Raw genomic sequence first — 21514 nt, 5'->3', positions numbered from 1 at the left:
TTAAATTCAAGATGGCAATGTTTTGCCATGACAGAGAATTTAAATCCGTTGTCACATCATCCAAAGCCATCACTCTGTGCTAACACTCTAGATATAGAATAAATATATCTCAAACTCAGTAATAAAAAGGGGGGCATGAGCTAGATAAGTTCTCCATGTTAGAGCCACAGAGAGATTAACACTTTATGTGATGAATAAGACGTAGAATATGGAGATCAGCCACACCGGGACTTTAGGAGGTACCATGTCACTATGGCTATAATTTGAGGTTAGTCAGCTTTTTATGGCTGTGATACCTGCACAAAACAACTTAGAAAGATTTAATGGGTGTCAGCCCATGATGCATGGCTTTGACTCTGAGGTGAGGCAGAGCATCATGGTGAACAGGCACAGCGGAAATATGCTTTCAGCTTGCAGCAGCCAGAAAGCAAAGAGAGAGCAGGGAAGGGCCAGAAAGACAGCAAACCCTTCTAGGGCCCGCCCCCAGTGAGTTTTTCTCTCAACTAGTGTCCACCTGCCAGGAGTCCATTCAACCATCAATAAATGAATCCACCGAGGAGCCCAAAGCCCCACCTTGGAGCACATGAGACATTCCAGATCCAAGCCACAAGAAGTGTCTTCCACAGGTCCAGGTTTGGAGGACTGGGGATATATCTCAGCACCTGCTCAGCATGGGAGAGACTCTGGATTCGATCTGCAGTATCAATCAATCAATCAATCACAAAGGTATATATAGGGGCTGGGTCTTCAGGGTGGAGGTATTGGCAAGTGCTGTACTGGGAGGCAGGTCTCTCCCAAAGTGGGAGGTCCTTAGGTCACTAAGGGAGTGCCCTTGGAAGACAGTTTTCATGGGACACATTGGTAGTTCTCATGAGAGGACTGCTATAAAAGCCCAAGTTTGGCTCTGCCCTTCCTCTCTCAGTTCCGGGCTTAAGACGTGACCTTTCGTTCTGACACAGCTGTCCCTGCTGTTGTCCTCTGCCGCCCTGACCACAAGCAAGCCAGTGAGGTGCTCTGCCTTTGAACCTCTAAAACTCTGAGATAAACAAATCTTTTTTTTTACAAGTTAGTTGCCTCGTGTATTTCTTTGTAGTACAGGTGTCTTACTTGCAGCACGGTGAATTAAAAGGAAATAAATGGTTTATGTCATCCACTGAGCAATCTTCTTACCAAAGACCAAATAGTTGGACTTTTAGCGGACAGTGCCTCCCCTTTCAGCATGTTGACTACTTCTCTGAGATAAGCATTTACAATTACCCCAAATTATGATCCTCTTCATTGAAATCAGTTTCCAGAAATAAAAGGAAAGGATTGAACTACTACGTATCCCAAATTGTGGAATCGAAAAATGAGTTCAGAAAGGAAAGATCTGAAAATAAACCAGTATGGTTGAATTTGCTTTTTTTTTTTTTCAATTAATATTGATAGTGAGCCTGAAGAGTCACAAATAGAAATAATTGAGGAGTAAGGCAACACTGAGAAACAATATGGCAATGGAGGACTGCCAGGATTCTACAAAGAAGAAGTCCTCCCCAATATAAAAACGATTGTGCACAGTTCCTTCCCATGGTCAGAAGTGCCTACATTTGCAAATAATTGTTTGCCTTTATAAAACAATAAAACTAAATATGGCAACCGTTTAAAGAACACAAAGCTGAATCCTACGTTGCATATACAATATGAAATGTTAAGTTCTCGCACTAATTTCTTGGTGCAGAAGAAGCGATGTCAGGTTTCCAGTTCCTGACTGAAAAATAATGACTACCGAAGGAAAAACTTTATGTCTGCATGACAATTTGTACTTTTCAAGTTTGGATTGAAAATATAGTCTCTAATACATTCGTATATTGTTACAAGCATATCCAATAGTTCAGTAAAAAATAATTGAATTTCATTGCATTCTGGAAGTTGATTATTCTAACATGTCATTCCCTTCTCTCTACATTGCTGATCCGGCTCCCACAGGCTTTGAATTTGCAAAGCCTATTTGAAATAGACTAAGTCAGATTAAAACAAATGCCAGGGGCACCAATCTATGAAAAGCAATCAAACCAGAATAAATCGGTAAAATGTGAACTCACTCCACTCCCATAAAGTAAAGAGGACCCTCCAGTGTAATTTTTTAAAATAGGCCTTTCTAAAACGGGCTTTTTGTTAAATATTTTTTTTTTTTTTTTTGTGGTGTGCAGTTCAAGCTAAAAATGGGTTGTCACAGACAGCATTCAGAAGTCATTTAATGCACAGTTTAATGTTGTGTCCTGGTGAATTGGTGATTTTACTTTAGTCTCTAAAATTTTAAGTTCTTTTATATTCGGTTTTCCAATAAATTACCTGATTTGGTAAATCATAAAATCTAGTGAAGGTTATAGTTTTAAATGTTTTATTTTGGTGATCCTTTTTCAAAACTTATCTTTTAGCCAATGGAAGTGAAGTAGTAAGAAAGTCAGTTGCCCCATTAAACGAAGTTCGTGGAAAATCGGTATCCCCTCTTTGCTTTCCTGTAAGTGTTATGTGCCTCCCTAACTTTTGAAAGGGGCCAGGGCAAGAGTAAAAATGGATGTGTATACGCATGTGTGTGACATTATATAAGGCTATCATTTCATAGTTCTATTAGAAAATACAGAGTGCTCCTCATTTGCTTCTAGGTCCATTATCCTTCCTTACAAGAAGGCCAAGGGTCATTTATTTGGAGACATGTGGGAAGATGGTAATGGGGATGGTGACTGCCTTCCACCTTCAGCCATGCTGACTCCCAGTTCAAGAATGACATGCCTTCAAGTTGAATGCCACTTCCACTAGGAAGGCTCTCCTGATTCCCCATCCCAAGTCAATTTCCCTCCCATCAGAGCACTTTCATTCTGTGTCTCATTCCCTATTGCCAGTCTGTCTCCCCCACTAGAATAAAAAGTTTGTTGAGTCCAGATTTCTACTCTGCTCCCGGCACCTGGCACTATAGCTGGAATACACTTATATAAACAACATATCCGTCAAGATACTCCTGTAGCAAATCTCAGATTCTAGGACCTTAAGTGGAAATTCACAGTCTCGTTATCTAAGAAGAGCAAGATGGGGGTGAATTTCCTTTTCAGTTCATCTCTTACTCAGGTCACAGGTTGTGGCTTCCCCTGGGAGAGATGAGTCAGGATATTTTCATACATGGTAGAGGTTAGAGTTGTCTTGTGACTAAGAAATTCACTATGTGTCTAGACAGCCAGCTGAAGTGGGCGGGGGGCGGGCAGCAGAGGCCGTAAGGGTCAGGGGAGGGCATTTCTGACCAAATGGAATGTTCTCCATCTCTGGGTGTTTCAGGTACACCCTTGGATTATGCGAATCTCAGGAGGACTTCGGTCTTGCCTGGTTTCTGGTATCAGAGAGGATCCACCTGTGATCTATCTCCTGGAAAGACAGAGCCAGAAAGTTTTGGAAATGTGACAGCTGCAGCTGGAGAAACTCCCCCTACCAGGATGTGAGTGACAGCAAACTCCTCACACCAAGATGTCAGAGCAAAGCTTCAATCCTCCTGTCAAATACTGACTTTCACTTTCTGGGTTCTCTTGCACTGGGCAACATGGTATTTTAAGAAAGATCGCTCCACTTCTGTTTTTCACTTCATTAAGCAACTAGCTGTACTCAGAGAACCACTCCTGAACCCGCTTCTGGGAGCGCACAGTGTGGATACACGCCGAACTCCTGAACTCGCTTCCGGGAGCGCACAGTGTGGATACAAGCTGCTTTGACCGTCTGGCCTGACCCGGCGTGTCTCCTGAGATCTGCTCCTCGTCCAGCTGCTGGGGCAGGACTCCATGCTGCTGTGGGTGTCCCTGCTGGTCCTCGGTGAGTGATGAACAGGAGCCTGGCCTGAGCCTCCTCCCAAGCAAAGCCCCCCCCCACACACACACTCCTGGCTAGTGAAAACTGCAGAAAATGAACAAAAGGGAAGGTATTGATTTAATGGTATGAGGGAAATAAACAGAAATTGATTTCCAGAGATGTGTTCTTCATCCACTTTGGCTTTTACTTGTACTTGCCTGTGGAAATTCCTCCCCATTTTTGTTTTCAAATGAAAACAAACAAACAAACAAACAAAACAACTAGATTTGGTTAACCCCCACCCCCCGCCCCATGCAGCTCATGAAAACTCAGAGAAAAATACCATCTGAGATTCTAAGGACCATATGTATCCTAATTGTGAGCTGGGGCAATTGATGCTTTGCTGAGAATAGCTATTTCCTTCTCTGTATCCTGCAATCAAACCATGAGAAGAGAAAAAAATAAAATGGTTTCCCCTGGACTGCCCCGACCCCCTGCCCCTGCTTCTGTGTTATTTGACAATATTTGTCCACATGAGACACTGAATTCCTAGTAGTTCACACTGGGAATTTAAAAAGTCAGTCTTGTGTATTTGTTAAGTGTATTTGTCTTGCTCCAACTTGGATCCCCAGACTCTAACTTGGGGAAGATTTATTATTAGTGTGATATGCACCTCGTGGGATCAGCAAATAAAGAAGGGATGGATGGTGTCAGCACAGCCCAGAGCGGAGCACCTCAGAGAGTAGAGAGGCCTGGAGATCACAGCCTCCGCCCTCAAGAGCTGACACTGATTAGAGCATCAAAGTTCCAATGCAAGAACCTTTGACTTGCGAATATCAGAGAAATATTACATACTAGGTCACGGCATGATGGGTGATGATGACAATTGCTTCTTGCTAACCCCTATGTCTCAGACACCCTTCTAGGAATACCCCCATGTTATTGATTTACCCAATTCTTTAATGATCCATAGCTTGGAACTATTATAACTCACATTTACAAATGAGGAAACTAAGGCACAGAAACTGTGGTCTCAATGCTAAGATTCATGAAGCTAGAATTAGTGGTGGTGTCAGGATTCAAACCCATCATCTGACTTTGGAGACTAGGCACTTAACCATCACCCCATACTGTATGTTCAGTTCTGGGCTTCAAGAAGCTACGACTGTCAGCGTCCTGAGTCAAGAGAAGAGAGAGCTTGCTTCAGCCTCGAGACACCTGATAAGGCTTCATGGAGGAGGGAAGGTTTCATTCGGACCCTAATGCGTGGATGTGGCTTGACTTAACTTGGTACTGAAGGAGAAGAATACTCCAGGAGTCAAGATCAGCAGTAGCCCCATACTTAAAAAAATGACAGCAGCCATTAATTGAGGACTTACTAATTCAATTCATTACAATAACACCATGAAGTCACTTTTATGGTCCTCATTTTTCAAAAGAGGAAACTGAGATTTGGAAGTTTATGTGGTTTGCCCAGGGTTTACATGGCTAAAGTGGAAACCAGGTTGCCTGAGTCCATACGTGAGATTTTGGCCACCGTGTTAGGTGACTTCTCTGGGTTAGGATGGAACTGCACGTGTTTCTCTTCCTCTTGTTTTGTAATAGAATGTGGCCTGCGGGTTCTCAGGGAGACATGGTTGGGAACATCCTGCCTGTGTTGATACCTGGCTTTTTACTCTCTTGCAGCTCCAGTCCATGGACAATTTGGTAAGTCCCCAGTTTCTTTTCTCTTTCCTATCTCCAGATACTCTAATAACTAGCCTCTAACTCTTGTAAGAAAGACCACATTGTCTCCTTCCTTTCTTCTCTGAGCGCTGCAGGGACATAAAAATACCAGTTGTTCTGGTGATTCTGATGCTAAGCATTAGACTATTCGGAAGTACCTTTCTCAATCCAAATCTGCCACGTGTTGGATGAATGTGGAGGGTTGGGGCATGTGTCACCGGAGTTCACAGAAGGAGGAGGATCACCTCACCTGATGTGGGATTCTGGCCAGGGCAGATGTTGGAATGCATGGAATTTTGAGAGGGAAAGATTTTTAAAAGCCATTATTACAAAGTGGGAGGCTGAAGCTCCAACTTTGTCCCCTACCCATGTGTAACCAACTTTCTGTGGACACATTTTTCTAGTAATAGCTTAAATCATGGTGACTCTGAGCTCCCATCCATCTTGCTATTCAGCAGAAAGCCAAGTCTGTCTTTCTTTCCTTTCTCTCTCTTTTATTTCTTTCTTTTATGCTGGGGATTGAATCCAGAGGTTTATGAATGCTAGACAAATTCTGTACCATTGAACTACAATCTAGTCCTTTAATATATATATATATATATATATATATTTTTTTTTTTTTTTTTTTTTTTTTTTTTTTCATTTTGAGACAGGACCTAAGTTGCTAAGGCTGGCTTTGAACTGGAAATCCTCCTGCCTCAGCCTCCCAAGTCACTGGGGTTACAGGTGTGCACCACCTCACCCCAATAGAAAGTCCAGTTTTTATAGGGAACTATCTCACAAATGTTTGGCAGCCACCGTGGGATTCCTTCAAGTGTTCCAAGCACATCCCGGGAATCGCTGGTGGTTGTCCTGCTTGAGCCAGCAGAAGCCACAGCCCTCCCCTGGGGTATACACTGTCTCTGTGGCTCTTCCTCATGATGTCATGGACACAAACCATTTCCCTGTCAAAGTGAGACAGGATTTTAACTCAGCGAGAACTTGCTAATGGACCTAGGATGAGGAAATAAACCAGCAGGTCTTACGTCAGCCCCTGAGTGTGGTTGATCTCAGGACCCAGTGCCAGACCTCACAAAGGCCCTGACGAGGGATCTCCTCCTGGTCACCAGGCCACGGCACACCAGACGGGCAGTTTACCTCAACCAAAGAAGAATCCAGTTGAACCCATCAAAGGAGGGAAGGTCGTCCTTCCTTCCAGGAAAGGACCTGCTGCCCAAGTCCCCATTCCCTTGCCCCAGGCTTCCTAGGAACATGACAGGTGACCCCTAGAAACAGAACATTGCTATTCCCTTCAGGAGAAACACAACACATTCCCATTGAGCACACAGGGCATTCTGTCCAAATATTTAAGAGAAAACATTTTATCTTTTTTTATTGGTGCATAATAGTGGAATTCATTGTGGTGCATTTGTATGCATTTTACATAATTTGATCAATTTTATTCCCTGGTACCTTCCCTTCAGAGTTTTTTTTTTTTTTTTTTTTTGCACCAGGGCATGAACCTGGGGGTACTTAACCACTGAGCTACATTCCCAGCCCTTTTATTTTATTTTATTATTTTGAAATAGAGTCTCACTAAGTTGCTGAGGCTGGTTTTGAACTCTCTCTCTTCCTGCCTCAGCCTCCTGGGATTACAGGAGCGTGCCCCTGTGCCTGGCTGAGAAACTTTTTTTTTTCCAAAGTCTGCAAAAACTCTCGAATGTCTCACATTACCAAACAGAAACATTTAGCCTCTTCATCTAAAACATGCATTCAAGTGACCTTATGGTTATTTCCCCCCTAAACAGGAGAAAGGCCTTTTTGTTACCTTTGGATATCATTAAAAGTCTTATTGGGGATGTTCTTCTAGGAAAAAAGGTTAATAATACTTAATATCTCAAGCTTTAAAAAAGCAATTGTTTATAAGCCCTTAACTCTAGACACTTCCCCCTTATCTGAGCATGAAAAGGTAACAAGACAAAAATCCATGTAAAGCGATTCCACTGCAAATTGGATAGTAATTAACGGCACCCCAAAATTGAGATTTTTTTTTATTTTTGAAAAACAAAATAATCCCACTATAATTTGTTTTATTTTCTACTTCACAGAAGTTAGACTATCACAGGCCCTGAGTAGAGCGAAGCATGGACCTAGTATTGGGTTTTCAAATGTGGCATCCAGGCTGTGTTGGAGACAGGAAGGGGTGAGAGGCAGCGGAGGAGGGGACTGTAGCTGTCAGAGGATTCCCAGGTGCCTCCCTTCCTTCAGCGTAAAGGCAGACTTTCCCCGGAACCCACAGTCCCTGGTGTCCCTTAGTTTCATTCCTCTGACAGCTTTTCCCCAGACCTGGATGGAGCAGCCAGGAAAGCCAGCTGCTTCACTTTTCCAGCCCACGGGTGAGCAGCAGTCTGGAGGGGGCATCGGGACCCACCCCCAGGAACCAGACCACTGCTTTCCTTGTGATGCCTTTCTCCTTTTTCACTGTTAACAGATCTGCTTTTCACCTCTGTGTTGCCAGCCATCAGAACAGCGGTTCCACATAACTTTTCCAACTTCATGAAATACTGCGTCTTAGGCACAATCTGCAATAGCGATCCATTTTCACTTTATACCCGTTGAAAGATTAGCTTACCAAGCCACTCATCTTTAAGCAAGCCAGAGAATAGCATTGCATCTGGAGGGATGTTTCTAATGGATAATTTTGTTGTTAGCTTCACCACCTCAAAACTACAGGACTCCGAAAATAAACATTCAGGTTCAAAAAAGCAGGAAGCCTCAGTAATAATTTCTTGTCAGGGAATTAGCACTAAAAATAAGATCTCCTCCCAACCCAGAAATCCTCTCCATATATGGTAGTAGATAAAGGAAAACACTTTATTATTGAATAAGTGTTAAGCCAGAATGGAATGCACCTCATAGGAAAACCACTAAAAGATAGAAAAGACAGAAAGGACTCTATTTAGTCAAGTTGATAATCCAAACATACGTGTTTTCAACATAAATAATAATTGGCCTTCCAATAAAATAACCTGACACGTAGTTTAGCTTAACTATGATAATTGGGAGGACCACCTGTGTTAGCGGATTGCTTTTTATCATAGGAGAAACAAACTTCTCACATTTTTATAACAACAGGTGGTTTTGCGTGTTGGCGTCAGGGGAGCCCAGCAAAGTTAGACTCAGCCTCCTACAGAAACCAGGAGACAGAGAAACGTCTTTCCATATGCCCATCTACCCCAGACCAAAAAGAGAGCATGTCAAGTTCATGACCCTGTTGTGTCAGGGCAGTGGGGCAGGTTGTGAAAAGGCCAGAGATGTCCAGAGATGGCTGTGAGACTTATGATCAGTGACAGTTCAGGAGGCTGAGGCAGCAGCCTTGCAATTCTGAGGCCAGCCTCTGCAAGTAGTGAGATCCTATCTCAAAGTAAAAAATAAAAAGGGCTGTGGATTAATTCAGTGGTAAAGCACCCAGGGTTTAATTGCCAGTACCAGGGGTTGCGGGGGGGGGGGGGGGGCGATAAATAACTGCTCCAAGAAGAGTTCAGTGGTGCTCAAAGCAAGCGCCTCCTTCGTCCCTCCCTCTTGCTCTTTTGACCAGTGGTGCCTGGCTCGGGAGTGATCTGTATTCTTTCCACGAGGCTCTCAGTTCTACAACTTCCCTACTCAGAGGGAGGTTTTATACATCAGGTTGCAGCAGCAGTGACATCAGCGGCTTTAGTTTGCTTGTATGAGCAGCATATCAAGGAGCAACTTTCTCAGCATATATGGAAGAAAGGAGCTTCTGACAGATGGCACTAAATGTCCTTGGTTTCCAGTGTGCTTAAGAGAAACCAGGGTCCTCTAAGATCGTAGGTATCTGCACTTTGCAGCCCAAGGGTGTTATTGCTCCCTTGACTTGGCTGAGCTTTTGGAAAAAGAAGGAGGCATCTGGGGATGATGTTTTACTGTCCCCCACCTTTTTTTTAAGGATAACACATGGGGCTGGGGACGTGGCTCAAGCGGTAGCGCGCTCGCCTGACATGCGTGTGGCCTGGGTTCGATCCTCAGCACCACATACAAACAAAGATGTTGTGTCAGCCGAAAAAACTAAAAAATAAATATTGAAATTCTCTCTCTCTCTCTCTTTAAAAAAAAAAAAAAGGATAACACATGGCACCCAGGACTTTCCTGGGTTTTGAGACTGGCCAGACTCTTGTTTAGCCATTATAAAATTTATGAACATTTAAAAAGGATAGAAAAAGAAATTCTGAAAGAAAACAGAAATCTCTTCCCTTATTTTCCACAGGGAGCTAATGCTAATGCTTTTTTTTTTTTTTAACTTGTTTTTGCCCTGGATTCTCCAGCTCTGTCCACTCTTGTTTCAAAGATCTCAGGGTCCAGTTTCATGCAAGGCCAATATTTTCTCGCCCTGAGAGTGTCTTTGAGGTCTAGAGTGTTGGGAGCACCTGTCTCCCTGCAGTCTTACCCTTTGTAGCTGTCTAGACATACTTCACACCTCAGACAGCAGCCGGCTCCCCTCTCCCACACCTGCTTCTCATTGATATTATTATTTGAGTCCTAGGCCAGAGGCCTGACTCGGGAGACCCCCAAAATGAGGTCCAACCACTCACCCTAAAAACAAATAGAAAAGGAAATGATAGAAAGCATGAAAGGGATTTTAATCAGTGTAGCTCTGCTGGGAAGAGAAGTGGTCCATCCCTTTAGCCCCATCTTCAAGAGACTGACAATGACTTTTGAGGTTTTTTTAAGAAGAGAATGAGAGGCTGGGGCTGTAGCTCAGTGGCAGAGCATTTACCTAGTACTTGTGAGGCACTGGGTTCGATCCTCAGCACTGCATAAAGTAAAGGCACCTAGTTCCCCTTTCTTTAAAAAAGAAGAAGAAAAGAACAAAGAAATGGGTGGGGGTTTGCATTACTAGAAAGTTTGCAAAGATACCAAAGCAGGTGATCCTGATCAGGAGAGGTGTGTCTCCATATTATCTCATTATTTCAAGATTGGTCAGGTCTGACCATGTCAGGTTTAAAAAAAAAAAAAATTACTATTGCCTGGCAGGTAGCTTCAACTCATCACAAGATGTTTACTGGATCAGATCCCATTCCTGGAATCAAAGGTGACTTGGAGCAAAGGGAATAGATGTAAAATGGAGGTGGGAATGCCAAGTCTTTAATCTTGCTCTTAGCCACCCATCAAACATTTGCAGGCAGAAGTGAAGAGTTAAGTCCTTGTTAGAATATGAGTAAAAATACAATCTGGACTTTTTAAATACCAGCATAATTAATCTCCAAATTTCTGTATTTCTTCCTCTTCAAGTCCAGTCCCAATATAGGCTCATTCCGCATGTAAGGGAGGGAAAAACAATTATTTTTGCTTCATCTCATCTTAGGCTCACTAGCTGGGGCTGATGAATCAAACTGGTAAGAGATTAACAGGAGAAAAAGTAAGCTTTAATTACACATATACACATGGGAGATCACAAAGTCAAATGTGGCTCAAGGAGGCAGGCAGATAATCGAGGTTTACATATCATCTTAGGCTAAACAACGTTGAGGGGTTTGGGGATTCTGGGAGAGGCAGAAGGAAGTTATGGGGCGGTGACAAGGAAAAGCATGGTAACAAGAGTTGTTTAGTATGATTTGTTGTGCAGATCTAAGCCAATATCTTCTTTACTGAGAAGGTCCGACAGAAGGAGATGCCTTTATCAAAGCAAATTTTCTTAAGGAAAAGAAAATATATGCCCTATTTTTAGAGTTTTCTTTATTTCTGGTAGTTCCCAATGGTCTTTTGGTTCAAAGTAATTCATATTTGGGGATGGCATTTCCTGGTACCCTTCACACACACACACACACACACACACACACACACACACTCATCTTAGAGAGGAACTGTAACGTGCAGTTCCCTGGAGGAAGGAATACATGCTGGAGAAATGCAATGCCCAATTATGTCCCTGAGGATCTGGTTCACCTGAGAAGGTAAGGGGATTTGTAAACCTCCCATCATTGATCAATCATGAATGGATCCCACTGAGGTTGCCCTCTGAAAGGTCAGTCTGCTCCTGGAAACCCCGGAGCAGCCACGGCACCTGGCAGTAAGGTGAGCCCAACTGGAGAACTTGCAATTTGGGGAATCAGAAGCCCTCCCCAGGACCCAGGGGATTCTTCAAATCCAGGTCCTCCCGTCGTCCCCACAGGAACCTCCGTGGCAGGGACTGCAGGGACCACCGCCTCAGACTCATTTCTCTTCTCCTCAGCAGCTGCACCCAGACCTGTGATCTCCCTCCATCCTCCATGGACCACAGTCTTTCAAGGAGAGACAGTGAATCTGACTTGCAATAGATTTCATTTCCATGCACCAGAGAAAACAGAATGGTACGGGAAATATGGACACATAACAGGAAGAGAAACCCTTCAAGTCCGTGAATCGGGAACTTACCGATGCAAGGTCCAGGGCTCACTTCTAAGTGACCCTGTCTCCTTGACCTTTTCTACAGGTGAGAGAGAAGGTGAATTGGTTAAGATTGTAGCTCTCTGCAGTTTTTCAGCACTGGGGTCCTTCCTTCCTCTCTCTCTCCCTCAGCCTCAGCTGCTTTCCGTTTTACACTCTTCCTCGTTGTCTGCAAATGTTTTTCACTTGAAATTCGAGTTGAAATGCTTAATATTAATCAGCATACATTCTCACACATTGACATAGTCCAGGAAATTCGTTTGTTTTAGTCAATACAAAGAGGAAGCTGTCTGAGACGCTATCCTGTGGAGCTTCACAGCCTCACAGGGAGAAACCACACACACGATCACGCTGAGCATGAAGGAGAAAGTCAGACATTTCAAACCTCTGGCCTTTCATCCCTGCTTGTCCTGGTATCTGTCCCTTCTTCCTTTCTATTTTTCATCTCTAATTTGCAAAATGCCCATATCCCTTCCCGTGCAATTTTACCTCATTTAGACATAATGTGCTGGATCCCCTTCACAGATGTGGCTCTCTAGGAGGAGGTATTCAGGATCTAAGACGGAATTGATACAGCTAACCTCAAGTCACAGCCTGCACAGCAGGAAAATTTCCACAGAGGACCACATTCACGTTCAATTGAACCTAAACTTGTGTCTCTGAAAATAATTCTTCTCTCTAGCATTCCCCAATGCACTGCCATGATTCCTTGCATATTTCTCCAAAGGCTTCCTCTTTGATAGCACCTGCTGGGAGATTCAGTGAGCAGACTGGTGCTGATTTTTGCTATATTATATGATGTCAGAGATTTTGATCATACCTTCTTTGGCTTTTCTTCTCCATATTAAAGTCCTTACATTTTGAATCTGTCCTTAAATGATTGAATACATGTGTTTAGAATTTGTTTAGGAGTTGCATCTGAAGTATGCCTCACTGAGTTGGGAGGAAATGAATAGACTTTGGTCAGGAGATTAACTTCTGATGGGGGCAGAAAGAAAACAATAAAGCCTTTGTAACTGAAGGGACATGGAGAAAGGAGGTAGTGTCCTGAGTGATGGTATCTTATCTCTGTGTTGTTTCCAGCCTCCTTAATCCTACAGGCTCCTTATTCTGTGTTTGAAGGAGACATATTGGTTCTGAGATGCCAGCAAAGGGGAAAAGAGAAACTGACCTCCGTGAAATACACTTGGAATGGAAAAGTCCTTCTCGTTTCTAACAAAAGCTTGGATCTTTTTATCCCAAGAGCAAGTTTAAATAACAGTGGCTTTTATCAATGCTTTGGATTTAGGAACAAAAAATCGGCAGATACGTCAGCTACCAAATATATTGGAATTAAAGGTAAATCCTTCATTTCCTATAGATTCATTTAGTAATGTCAGGGTAGAGAAACGGGGCCTGTCAGGAGGGATTTATAGGTGAATATTGGAACCCTGAATACTGGAGACTTATGAGTCCCTCCAGGAGGCAGAGAAAGTGGAGTGATTGGACTTGAATTGTCCTAGGAAAGAAAAACATAATTGAGGGCTTGATACATTTATCTTGTATGTCTGAAGTTTCCGGGGACAGAGAATCCAAGCCTGTTCCTCCCAGAGTGCTAAATACAGTCGTGCTCAGAACTCGATTTTCCTTTTCTCTCTAGAATTATTTCCACGTCCGAACCTGAAAGTCACAGCCCTTCAGCCTACGGAAGGGAACTCTGTAAACCTGAGCTGTGAAACGCATCTTCCTCCAGAGAGATTGGACACCCCTCTTCATTTCATCTTCTTCAGAGATGACAGAATCGTCCTGTCAAGTTGGAGCAACTTCTCAGGGCTCCAGATCCCCACCATCTGGAGAGAAGACTCGGGATGGTATAGATGTGGGGCTGCAACTGTGACAAGCAGCATCCAGAAGCTCAGCTCCCCCCGGGAGATCCTGGTACAGAGTAAGTAGGCAGGGCCAGGGGGCTGGGTGGCTCTGAGGCATCTTTCCCAGGTCTCCGGGCTCCTTCTGGCCCGTGGGTATAGGGACTATCCAAAAGAGATTGGTTTTGTCATTCTGATAGGGGCATCAGGCTTAAAGTAAGAATCGAGGAACTATATAATAAAAGAAATAGGGGATTTCATTTCTACCTTCATTTCCCAAAAACTTAGTCTTCCTTTCAAACTCTTTCATGTTGGAGTGATAGAGCTGATGCATGGAGTTAGATTCAAGAACTGGGGTTAAAAAACAAGAAAACGAGGTTCCCTGTTATTGAGTTGGCAGATCCAGCATGCCAGAACCCAGGGCAAACTATTTAGAAGACAAATACCCACCTCTTCCTAAACAATAACAAAAACAATATACTGTCTGTGAGGTGTGTGGCAGAGGTGAGGGAGACATATACATACAAAGGGAAATACACTGAATACCATCTTGTCTATGTTTACAGGTGATTGGAATTGGACTTGTATTTCTTTAGAAGAGTTAGTAAGCCAGAATGAAAAAAAAGGGCCAGGATTTTTTTTTTCTTTTGTTTGTTTCTAAGGCAGGGTCTTGCTAAGTTTCCCAAGCTGTCTAGAACTTGCAATCCTCCTGCCTCAGCCTCCTGAGTTTCTGGGATTACAAGCATGTGCCACTGTACCCAGAAATGAGAGGGCCAGTTTCATTAAACATTGCCTTCTCAAAGAAATTTTCTTCTTAAGGGACCAAAAACTTGTATGTCCCTTACATGGTGGCCTATTTTTTCCCCTGATATTAAATAAAAATTGTCAATCAGCCCAAAAAGAAAAATATCATCTTGTCTTAGGTACCAACGCAGGACTTCAGGAATCAGGTGTGGTCCAGCTTAGTCCCATAACAACCACTATTTCTATTACCTATCTCTCGAAACAATTCAGACCACCAGCTAGGTCAGACAGAGCTCAAATGCTTCTCCAGGAATGGTTGATTTTTCTCTCGTGGGGCTTGGTGTGTTAGGCCGGAAAAGTTAGCACATTTAGTGATGTTCTAGATTCAAAATCCATAGTCCATTGATCATAGCACTAGTATCCGCTAAGGAGGACACCTTAAGTCACGTGAGAAGTGACTCTGTCTGAAACCAGCTTTGCCTTCCCCACACCTGGCCCTCAGCTTCTGCTCCTGTTCCCGCAGGGGTCCCTGTGTCTCAGGTCTCCTTGGAGACCCACCCCCCAGGAGGCCAGGCAATTGAGGGGGAGATGCTGGTCCTTGTCTGCTCCGTGGCTGAAGGCACAGGGGTCACCACATTCTCCTGGCACAGAGAGAACACATCGGAGAGTCTGGGGAGGAAGACTCAGCGTTCCCAGAGAGCAGAGCTGGAGATCCCAGTCGTCCGGGGGAGCCACGGCGGGGGATTCTACTGCACAGCCAACAACAGCTATGGCCCCGTACAGAGCCAGGTGGTGAACGTCACTGTGAGGGGTGAGTCTTAGTCACCACTGACCCCCTTTATTCTGGGCGTATTTCCTCAAACTAGGAGTGGGCCTCCCCAACATTAACTTTCTGACTCATCTTTATCCTGCTTCTTTTTCCATCCTCCCCATGACAGACAATCTCTTTCCATCAGAATGTTAACAAACCCGTCGGGTCAGTGGAAAGCAATACGGGGAGGTAAAACTGGCCAGAAGCCATCTTTGCCTCTTGGAGCTGATTTGGTGTGTCTGTTCTCTGATCCTCTGTGCGCTGATCTCAAAGAGTAGCCTTACCTCACTGGCAGCATTGTAGCTCTGTCACCTAAGTGTCACCTATACCTCTCCTTTCAGTAAATGATTCATTGCACACCCGATCCGTGTCCTCGGGGTGGACAGAACCAAAGGCGTAAGGCAGCCCTCTGCTTGGTACAGCAGGCCTGAGGGATTCCCAGCTTCACAATTACATGCAGGAAGCGCCTAAGTACGGTGAGCAGATCCAGAGCCCAGCTTTGTCCCCAGACAGACGAGCCTTGCTTTGGGATCCTCCAGGTCTAGTTCATGCCCCCTTGTGTGCCCAAGAAGCCACAATGGGCCAAGTCATGTTCTCAGTCAACACTCGGCACTAAGGATGTGGTTTCTCCTGGGCTTCGGCTCCTCTCCCACCCCGGGTTCAGTGCCTCCCTAGGCATTCACTAAATCGTCCATCCCATCGAGAAGCTACTGGAAAACTAGATTTCCTTGCTTTCCTTTCCAGTAAAACTCCTCAAAAGGAGTTCTCTCTGCTGGCTCTCCTGACTTCTTCCACTTCTCTCAAATCCTTCTCTCAGGCTTGGCTCACTCCACTGAGTTACTCCTTGTAAAGGTCACCAATGACCTCCAACGACCTCCAAAATGCTGAGGCCGGGCGACGCTCGGCTTCCATCTTACTTGATCTTCCTCCAGCTCTTGACTCAAATGATCCCCCCTTTCTTGAAATACTGTCCTTAACTTCTGGGGCACAACTCTGGGCTTTTTATCGGACACTCCTTTTAGGTTTCTTTTCAGAGCCTCATCATATTTCCAACTTGTCCATTCTGGAGACTCCTCCTAAGGCTCTGTTCTCAGACACTCTGTGCCCAGACTCTCCATCATCTCACCCAGTCTCATGGCTTTCAATGCACTTATGACTTCCAGGTACTGAGGACTCCCAAACTCAGCCTATAGCTAGACCTTCTAGCTAAAAAAGTCTCACCCTCTGTTTCTTCCTCAGATTTTCCAGGAACACCACCCCCCAGGCCTTGCGCAATGCTCTTCCTTGATGTCCTCGGCTCGCTCCCCATTTCTTCCAGGGCTCTGTTCTTCTCAAGGAGTCCTTCCCCCACCATCCTTTATAACATGGAGCCCTTCACCACAGCACTCCCTCCTCCAGTCCCTCTTGAGTCTCCCCCGACACACTCATCACCAACTATCATGCACTTCTTTGCTCTCTTCTCCCCTCCTCTTGCCTTAGCCTCAGGACAGCAGATCCGTGTTCCGACCACTATAGTATCCCAGGTGCCGGAAACAGTGCTGGCGTAATTCAGCCATTCCATAAATGCTTGCTGAATGAATGAATTTCTCATCCATCCTCTCTGTTGATTGTACTAAGAGTCCTAGAAAATAAAGACATGACCATCTGCATTCTACCGACAGGGAAGGTGGAGCTCAGAGAGGTCTTGTCGTGTGCATAGTCACAGGGTTTATACATGGTAGCCCAGATCTGAACCTCTGCTGTCAGAGAGACGACAGCAACATTAACGTTCTCCCAAGGCCACGCTGTCGAGTTCCTACACTGTCAACCATGCTCCATAAGCAGTCAGCTCTGACAGTCAGAGCCGTGAACCTGAACAGTTTAGACAGAGGCTGCGGGAAAGGGTGGCTATGCTAATGGCCCAGCTGCTGCTCAGTTTTCTCTGCAACTCCCTTGAGGCAAGTCCTGAGATGAAGCAGGGGTCCTCCCAGGTAGGGGACTGATGTCTTCCCAGAACAGAAGGAGCTGCATCTCCGTCTTAGAACACCTTCAGGACGTGAAACACCGGGTGCGATTCCTGGCAGGAAAGGACCGAGACGGAGTAGGTGGCATTTCAAGAATCAGCTTGGGAGAAGGGAAAGAGGTTAGGAAAACTGAAAGCCACCAGATCACACTCGAAAGACTCCGAGGTCCCCTGAAATCCAGAGTGGCTCTGAAAGCAGGAGGTGCCACTTCTCCAGGAAGCCACCTGTCCTGAAAAGTTTGCCCAGGGAGCTGAGGTTGTGATCCCTGTGGAGCGTAGACGTCACTCTATTGGTGACTGACACTCAAGTGTAAAATTACTCTTCTTGCTTGGGGGGTTAAGGTAATGGGATGGATTAGGCTTCTCTGCTCCAGGGAGTGAGCTGGTCACTTCACACATGTAGTTTCATTTTCCTCTCTCAGCTTCCCTGCCTATGTGGGCTTGGCTACTTTTTCACATACTAGGGAAACATCATCTCAGAGAGTTAGACAGACGGCAAGGATGCAGCTGATGTTCCATGGAATGAGATTTCCTTCTAAATTTGTGGACTTAATGCAAAAATCTCTGTGCTCAGAAATGGGCAAATTTATAACAAGACATTGATTCTGCAGTAGGCTTAAGGTAGGCTGTCTGGGGGCAGCTCAGGTCACCATGATAAAATTCCATCCACTGAGGCTGGGGTTGTAGCTCGGTGGAGCTTTTCTACTGGCCGTGTGGTAAGTAGCCGACATGCATGAGGCCCTGGGTTCAGATCTTACTACTCAACATCTCGTCATAAGTGACTTAAACCACAGAGAGTTATTTTCTCACTGGTTTAGAGGCTGGAAGTTTGAAATGAGGGCATCGACAGGGTTGGGTTCTGGTGAGGATTCTATTGCTGATTTGCAGATGGCTGCCTTCTTGCTGTGTCCTCATGTGGCAAAGAAAGAGGGAGGGAGGGAGGGAGGGAGGGAGGGAGGGAGAGAGAGAGATAAGAGCAAGTTTTCTAATGCCTCTTCTTAGAAAGGTTTTAATTCATCATGAGGCTCCCCACCCACATGACTTCATTGAAGTTAACTACCTTCCAAAGGCCCATGTTCAAATATGACCACCTTGGGGTTAGAGCTTCAACCTATGAACTTTGAGGGGACATACTGCAAGGATTGAGGTTGGCTGCTGTGGTGCTACAGGGGAGTAGGCTTAACCTATGGGGTTAAGAGCTAATACTGAGGTGGACATAGCACTTACATTGTAGGCACTGTTTGTTCAAAGCACTCAACAATATGACCTCACTTAATCCACCAACAACCGTAAATAGATGTTATGTTCCCCGTTTTTCAAAGGAGAAAACAGAAGTCCAGAAAGATTAAATTATATTCCCTGGCCACACAGTTGGGAAATGGAAAAGCTGGAATCCTAACCCAATAATCTGGTTTTAGAATCCTGTGCCTTTCTAAGACAAATTTCAACTGCATCCTCAAGAGTAGCCATTTCTTCTAGGAAACTGGGTTACCAGAAAGGAGGGATAATTTGCTTTCTACCCATTAGATCTGAAATCCTAGGCCTGGGTATGGTTGAAATTCTGATTTTGCTCAAGTAGATGCCCTTGCAGGCAAATGAGGAAGGATTCCTTCTTCCACTCTCCAGCCATCTTTAGTGGTCGGGATGAGGAGGCTGGGCTGGCTGCCCCCACTAACACTGCTCATCGGTCCAATGGCAGGTTTGTTAGATTTGTCAGGATGGAAAAATAGCGACAGAAATTTCCCTCGCTGGCCGCCAGCCATTTATTTTGTTCCAAGAATCATAAATGAAATAATTGGAAATTACCATTAGCATTGCTATTGTTGTGACATCAGGGTGTCCTCTGTTTGAATCCCAGACCCTTGTCGTGTCTGAAGTTGACTTCCCCAGGGAACCTAGAATCTGTGTAAAAAGCCCCACCCACTCCTGTCCTTCCATCCTGCATTAGTCCCGTGGCCTTTATAAATTTGTTTATTGTCTGTCTCCCTCACTAGACCACAGATCCAAGAAGGCAGGACCTTTTCTATCATTTTTCACTGCTGTATCTTCAAGGTTTAGATCAGTGCCTGGCGTGTGCTGGGCATGTTCGTTGGGTGAGTGGAAGAACTGAACTCTCTCGCTGTGGATGACAGGGTAGGAGAGTGGGCCCTATGGAAAAATCAGAAACGTCCAACAACTCACTTTGTTGCGTATGGAAATATGGAAAAAATCCGTATTTTTGTGTTACTCCACCCTGGACCACACAGGGTGAATTTTTCTGGCCTTATCTTGGCCCAAAATTTCTCTCCCCCACCCCACTTTTTAGACCCATAATTTCTCGTCCCTCTTCCCTTCCCAGACAATCTAAGGAAAGTTTCCAGGATTGGAATGCATGGTGATTCCAAACCCTAAGCCTCTCCTGCTGGGGCTCACACAGCTTCTCTCCCCTTAGTGATTCCCAGCCACAGAAATGTCCTCATCGCCGGAGGAGCCGCTGGGGGACTGCTCAGCTTTCTTTTCCTGCTTGGGGCCCTGCTGTTTTTCCACTGGCACAGGACGAAATCAGGTTTGTGTCTTTCTCTTGCCTTTGCTAGGGTCCCTGCCCTGTTCTTGCGTCAGACACCCCAGCTTTGGTCAGCCTCAGTAACCACCCAGCCACTCTGCAGGTCTCTTCCTTACAGCGCAGTTCCCCAAACAGACCAGTGCGTGAGGGCTGCTTAGACCTAGTCTAGTTCACCAAGTCTCAAGTGGAAGGAAGGAAAAAGAGAGAATCTTTAATGAATAAAGTTTCAAACACTACCTTAACAGCTCTGGGGGGCAGTTTCTTTGGTTCACACAGGTCGACCAACTAGATCATTCAGCCCGACCCAAATCTGTAAATGGATCTTCGAACTAAACTGAAAGGCTCTGGAGACATGATTGTGAAGGTTTCCTGGGCCTTATTGGCTTGACCCTGCCCTGGCCTTGCTCTCCAGGGGTCAGCCTCCCCTACCTCGGGAGAAGGTCTCTCCCAGGCACCATCCATGTGCTTCCAAAGCCTTCTTGCTCAAAACCAGGTCAAACTAGTTTCAGATGACAGAAAACGTGGGGTAAAAGACAGGTACAGAGCCGGGCACAGTGGCGGACACCTGTAGTCCAAGTGACCCAGGAGGTGGAGGCGGGAGGATTACATATTCAAGGCCAGCCTCAGCAACTTAGCGAGGTCCTAGCACTTAGTGAAACCCTGTCCCAAAATAAAAAATAAAAAAGAGCTGGGGATGTAGCTCAGTGGTAAAGCCTCCTGGGTTCAATCCCCAGTTCAAAAAAAGAAAAAAAAAAAAAAAAGAACAGAGAGGCTTTCGGTTCTAGAAAATTACCCACAACCTCCAACTCTTTCTCTTAATCCATTCAATTCAGTTGCGCTCTCCAGATCCTTGGGAGCACGTCCACATGCCATGTACTGAGCTGGAGGTGGGGAACTTTGGACCTCTGATGGGTCTCCTTGATATCCTTGAGTGAGAGCCTGAGGTTTCTGGACAGCCACAGATGTTCCCTGAAGTCTATCCTCAGCCACTTCTCTATGAGGGTGATGATTTGGTTACGTTTAATATTTCTTGAGTTACAGTAACACAGCCTTAAACCCTAATAAAGTCTCACATAATGTGACCCAGGAATGTGTGGCACTGGCCCCAGCAAGTTCCATCCTTTTATGCTCTGTTCCCATCCCTTTTCAAAATATATTGATGAGAACCAGGACTCGGCTGGTGTTTAAATGGTCCCCCCCAACACACACCTCCCCCCTCCCCCTCCCCCTCCCCCCACACCCCTCCCTTCCCCCCACACCTCCCCCCTCCCCCTCCCCCCTCCCCCTCCCCCCTCCCCCTCCCCCCTCCCCCTCCCCTCCCCCACCCCCACATCTCCCTCTCCCCCCACCTCTTCCCCTCCCCCCACCCCTCCCCCCACCACCTGCCCTGCAGTAGCTCATGTATGTGAAGTCTTTGGGAAAGAGCTCCCTCTGCTGACATGAATGTGCCTTTGCTTTATTTTGCAGGAGGTGGTTTCTGGACAGCTGAAACCAGGTGAGACCTCAGCTTCTGCAAGTGCCTTTTTTGCTTCCCAAGTACACAATATGCAAAACTGTGTGGTTGCAAAATTAGGTCAAGTTATTTTTCTTAGACCTTGTGGCTAAATGCTTCC

General features: G+C 45.3%; 1 protein-coding gene across 1 annotated transcript in view; it reads left to right on the top strand.

Annotated features, from left to right (window-relative positions):
* Positions 1-21514, top strand: part of LOC143403523 (Fc receptor-like protein 3) — a 105547-nt gene that overhangs the window by 23657 nt on the left and 60376 nt on the right. Inside the window, exons 2-3 of the mRNA XM_076861576.1 lie at positions 13598-13882; positions 15070-15357. Of these exons, the coding sequence (XP_076717691.1) occupies positions 13598-13882; positions 15070-15357 (573 nt within the window). The remainder of the gene's footprint in view (positions 1-13597; positions 13883-15069; positions 15358-21514) is intronic.

The sequence above is a fragment of the Callospermophilus lateralis genome, chromosome 7, assembly GCF_048772815.1.
Source record: "Callospermophilus lateralis isolate mCalLat2 chromosome 7, mCalLat2.hap1, whole genome shotgun sequence".
In the NCBI taxonomy this organism is placed as follows: domain Eukaryota; kingdom Metazoa; phylum Chordata; class Mammalia; order Rodentia; family Sciuridae; genus Callospermophilus; species Callospermophilus lateralis.
Note: the sequence above shows the minus strand (reverse complement) of the source record. Positions and strands in the feature narration are given on the sequence as shown.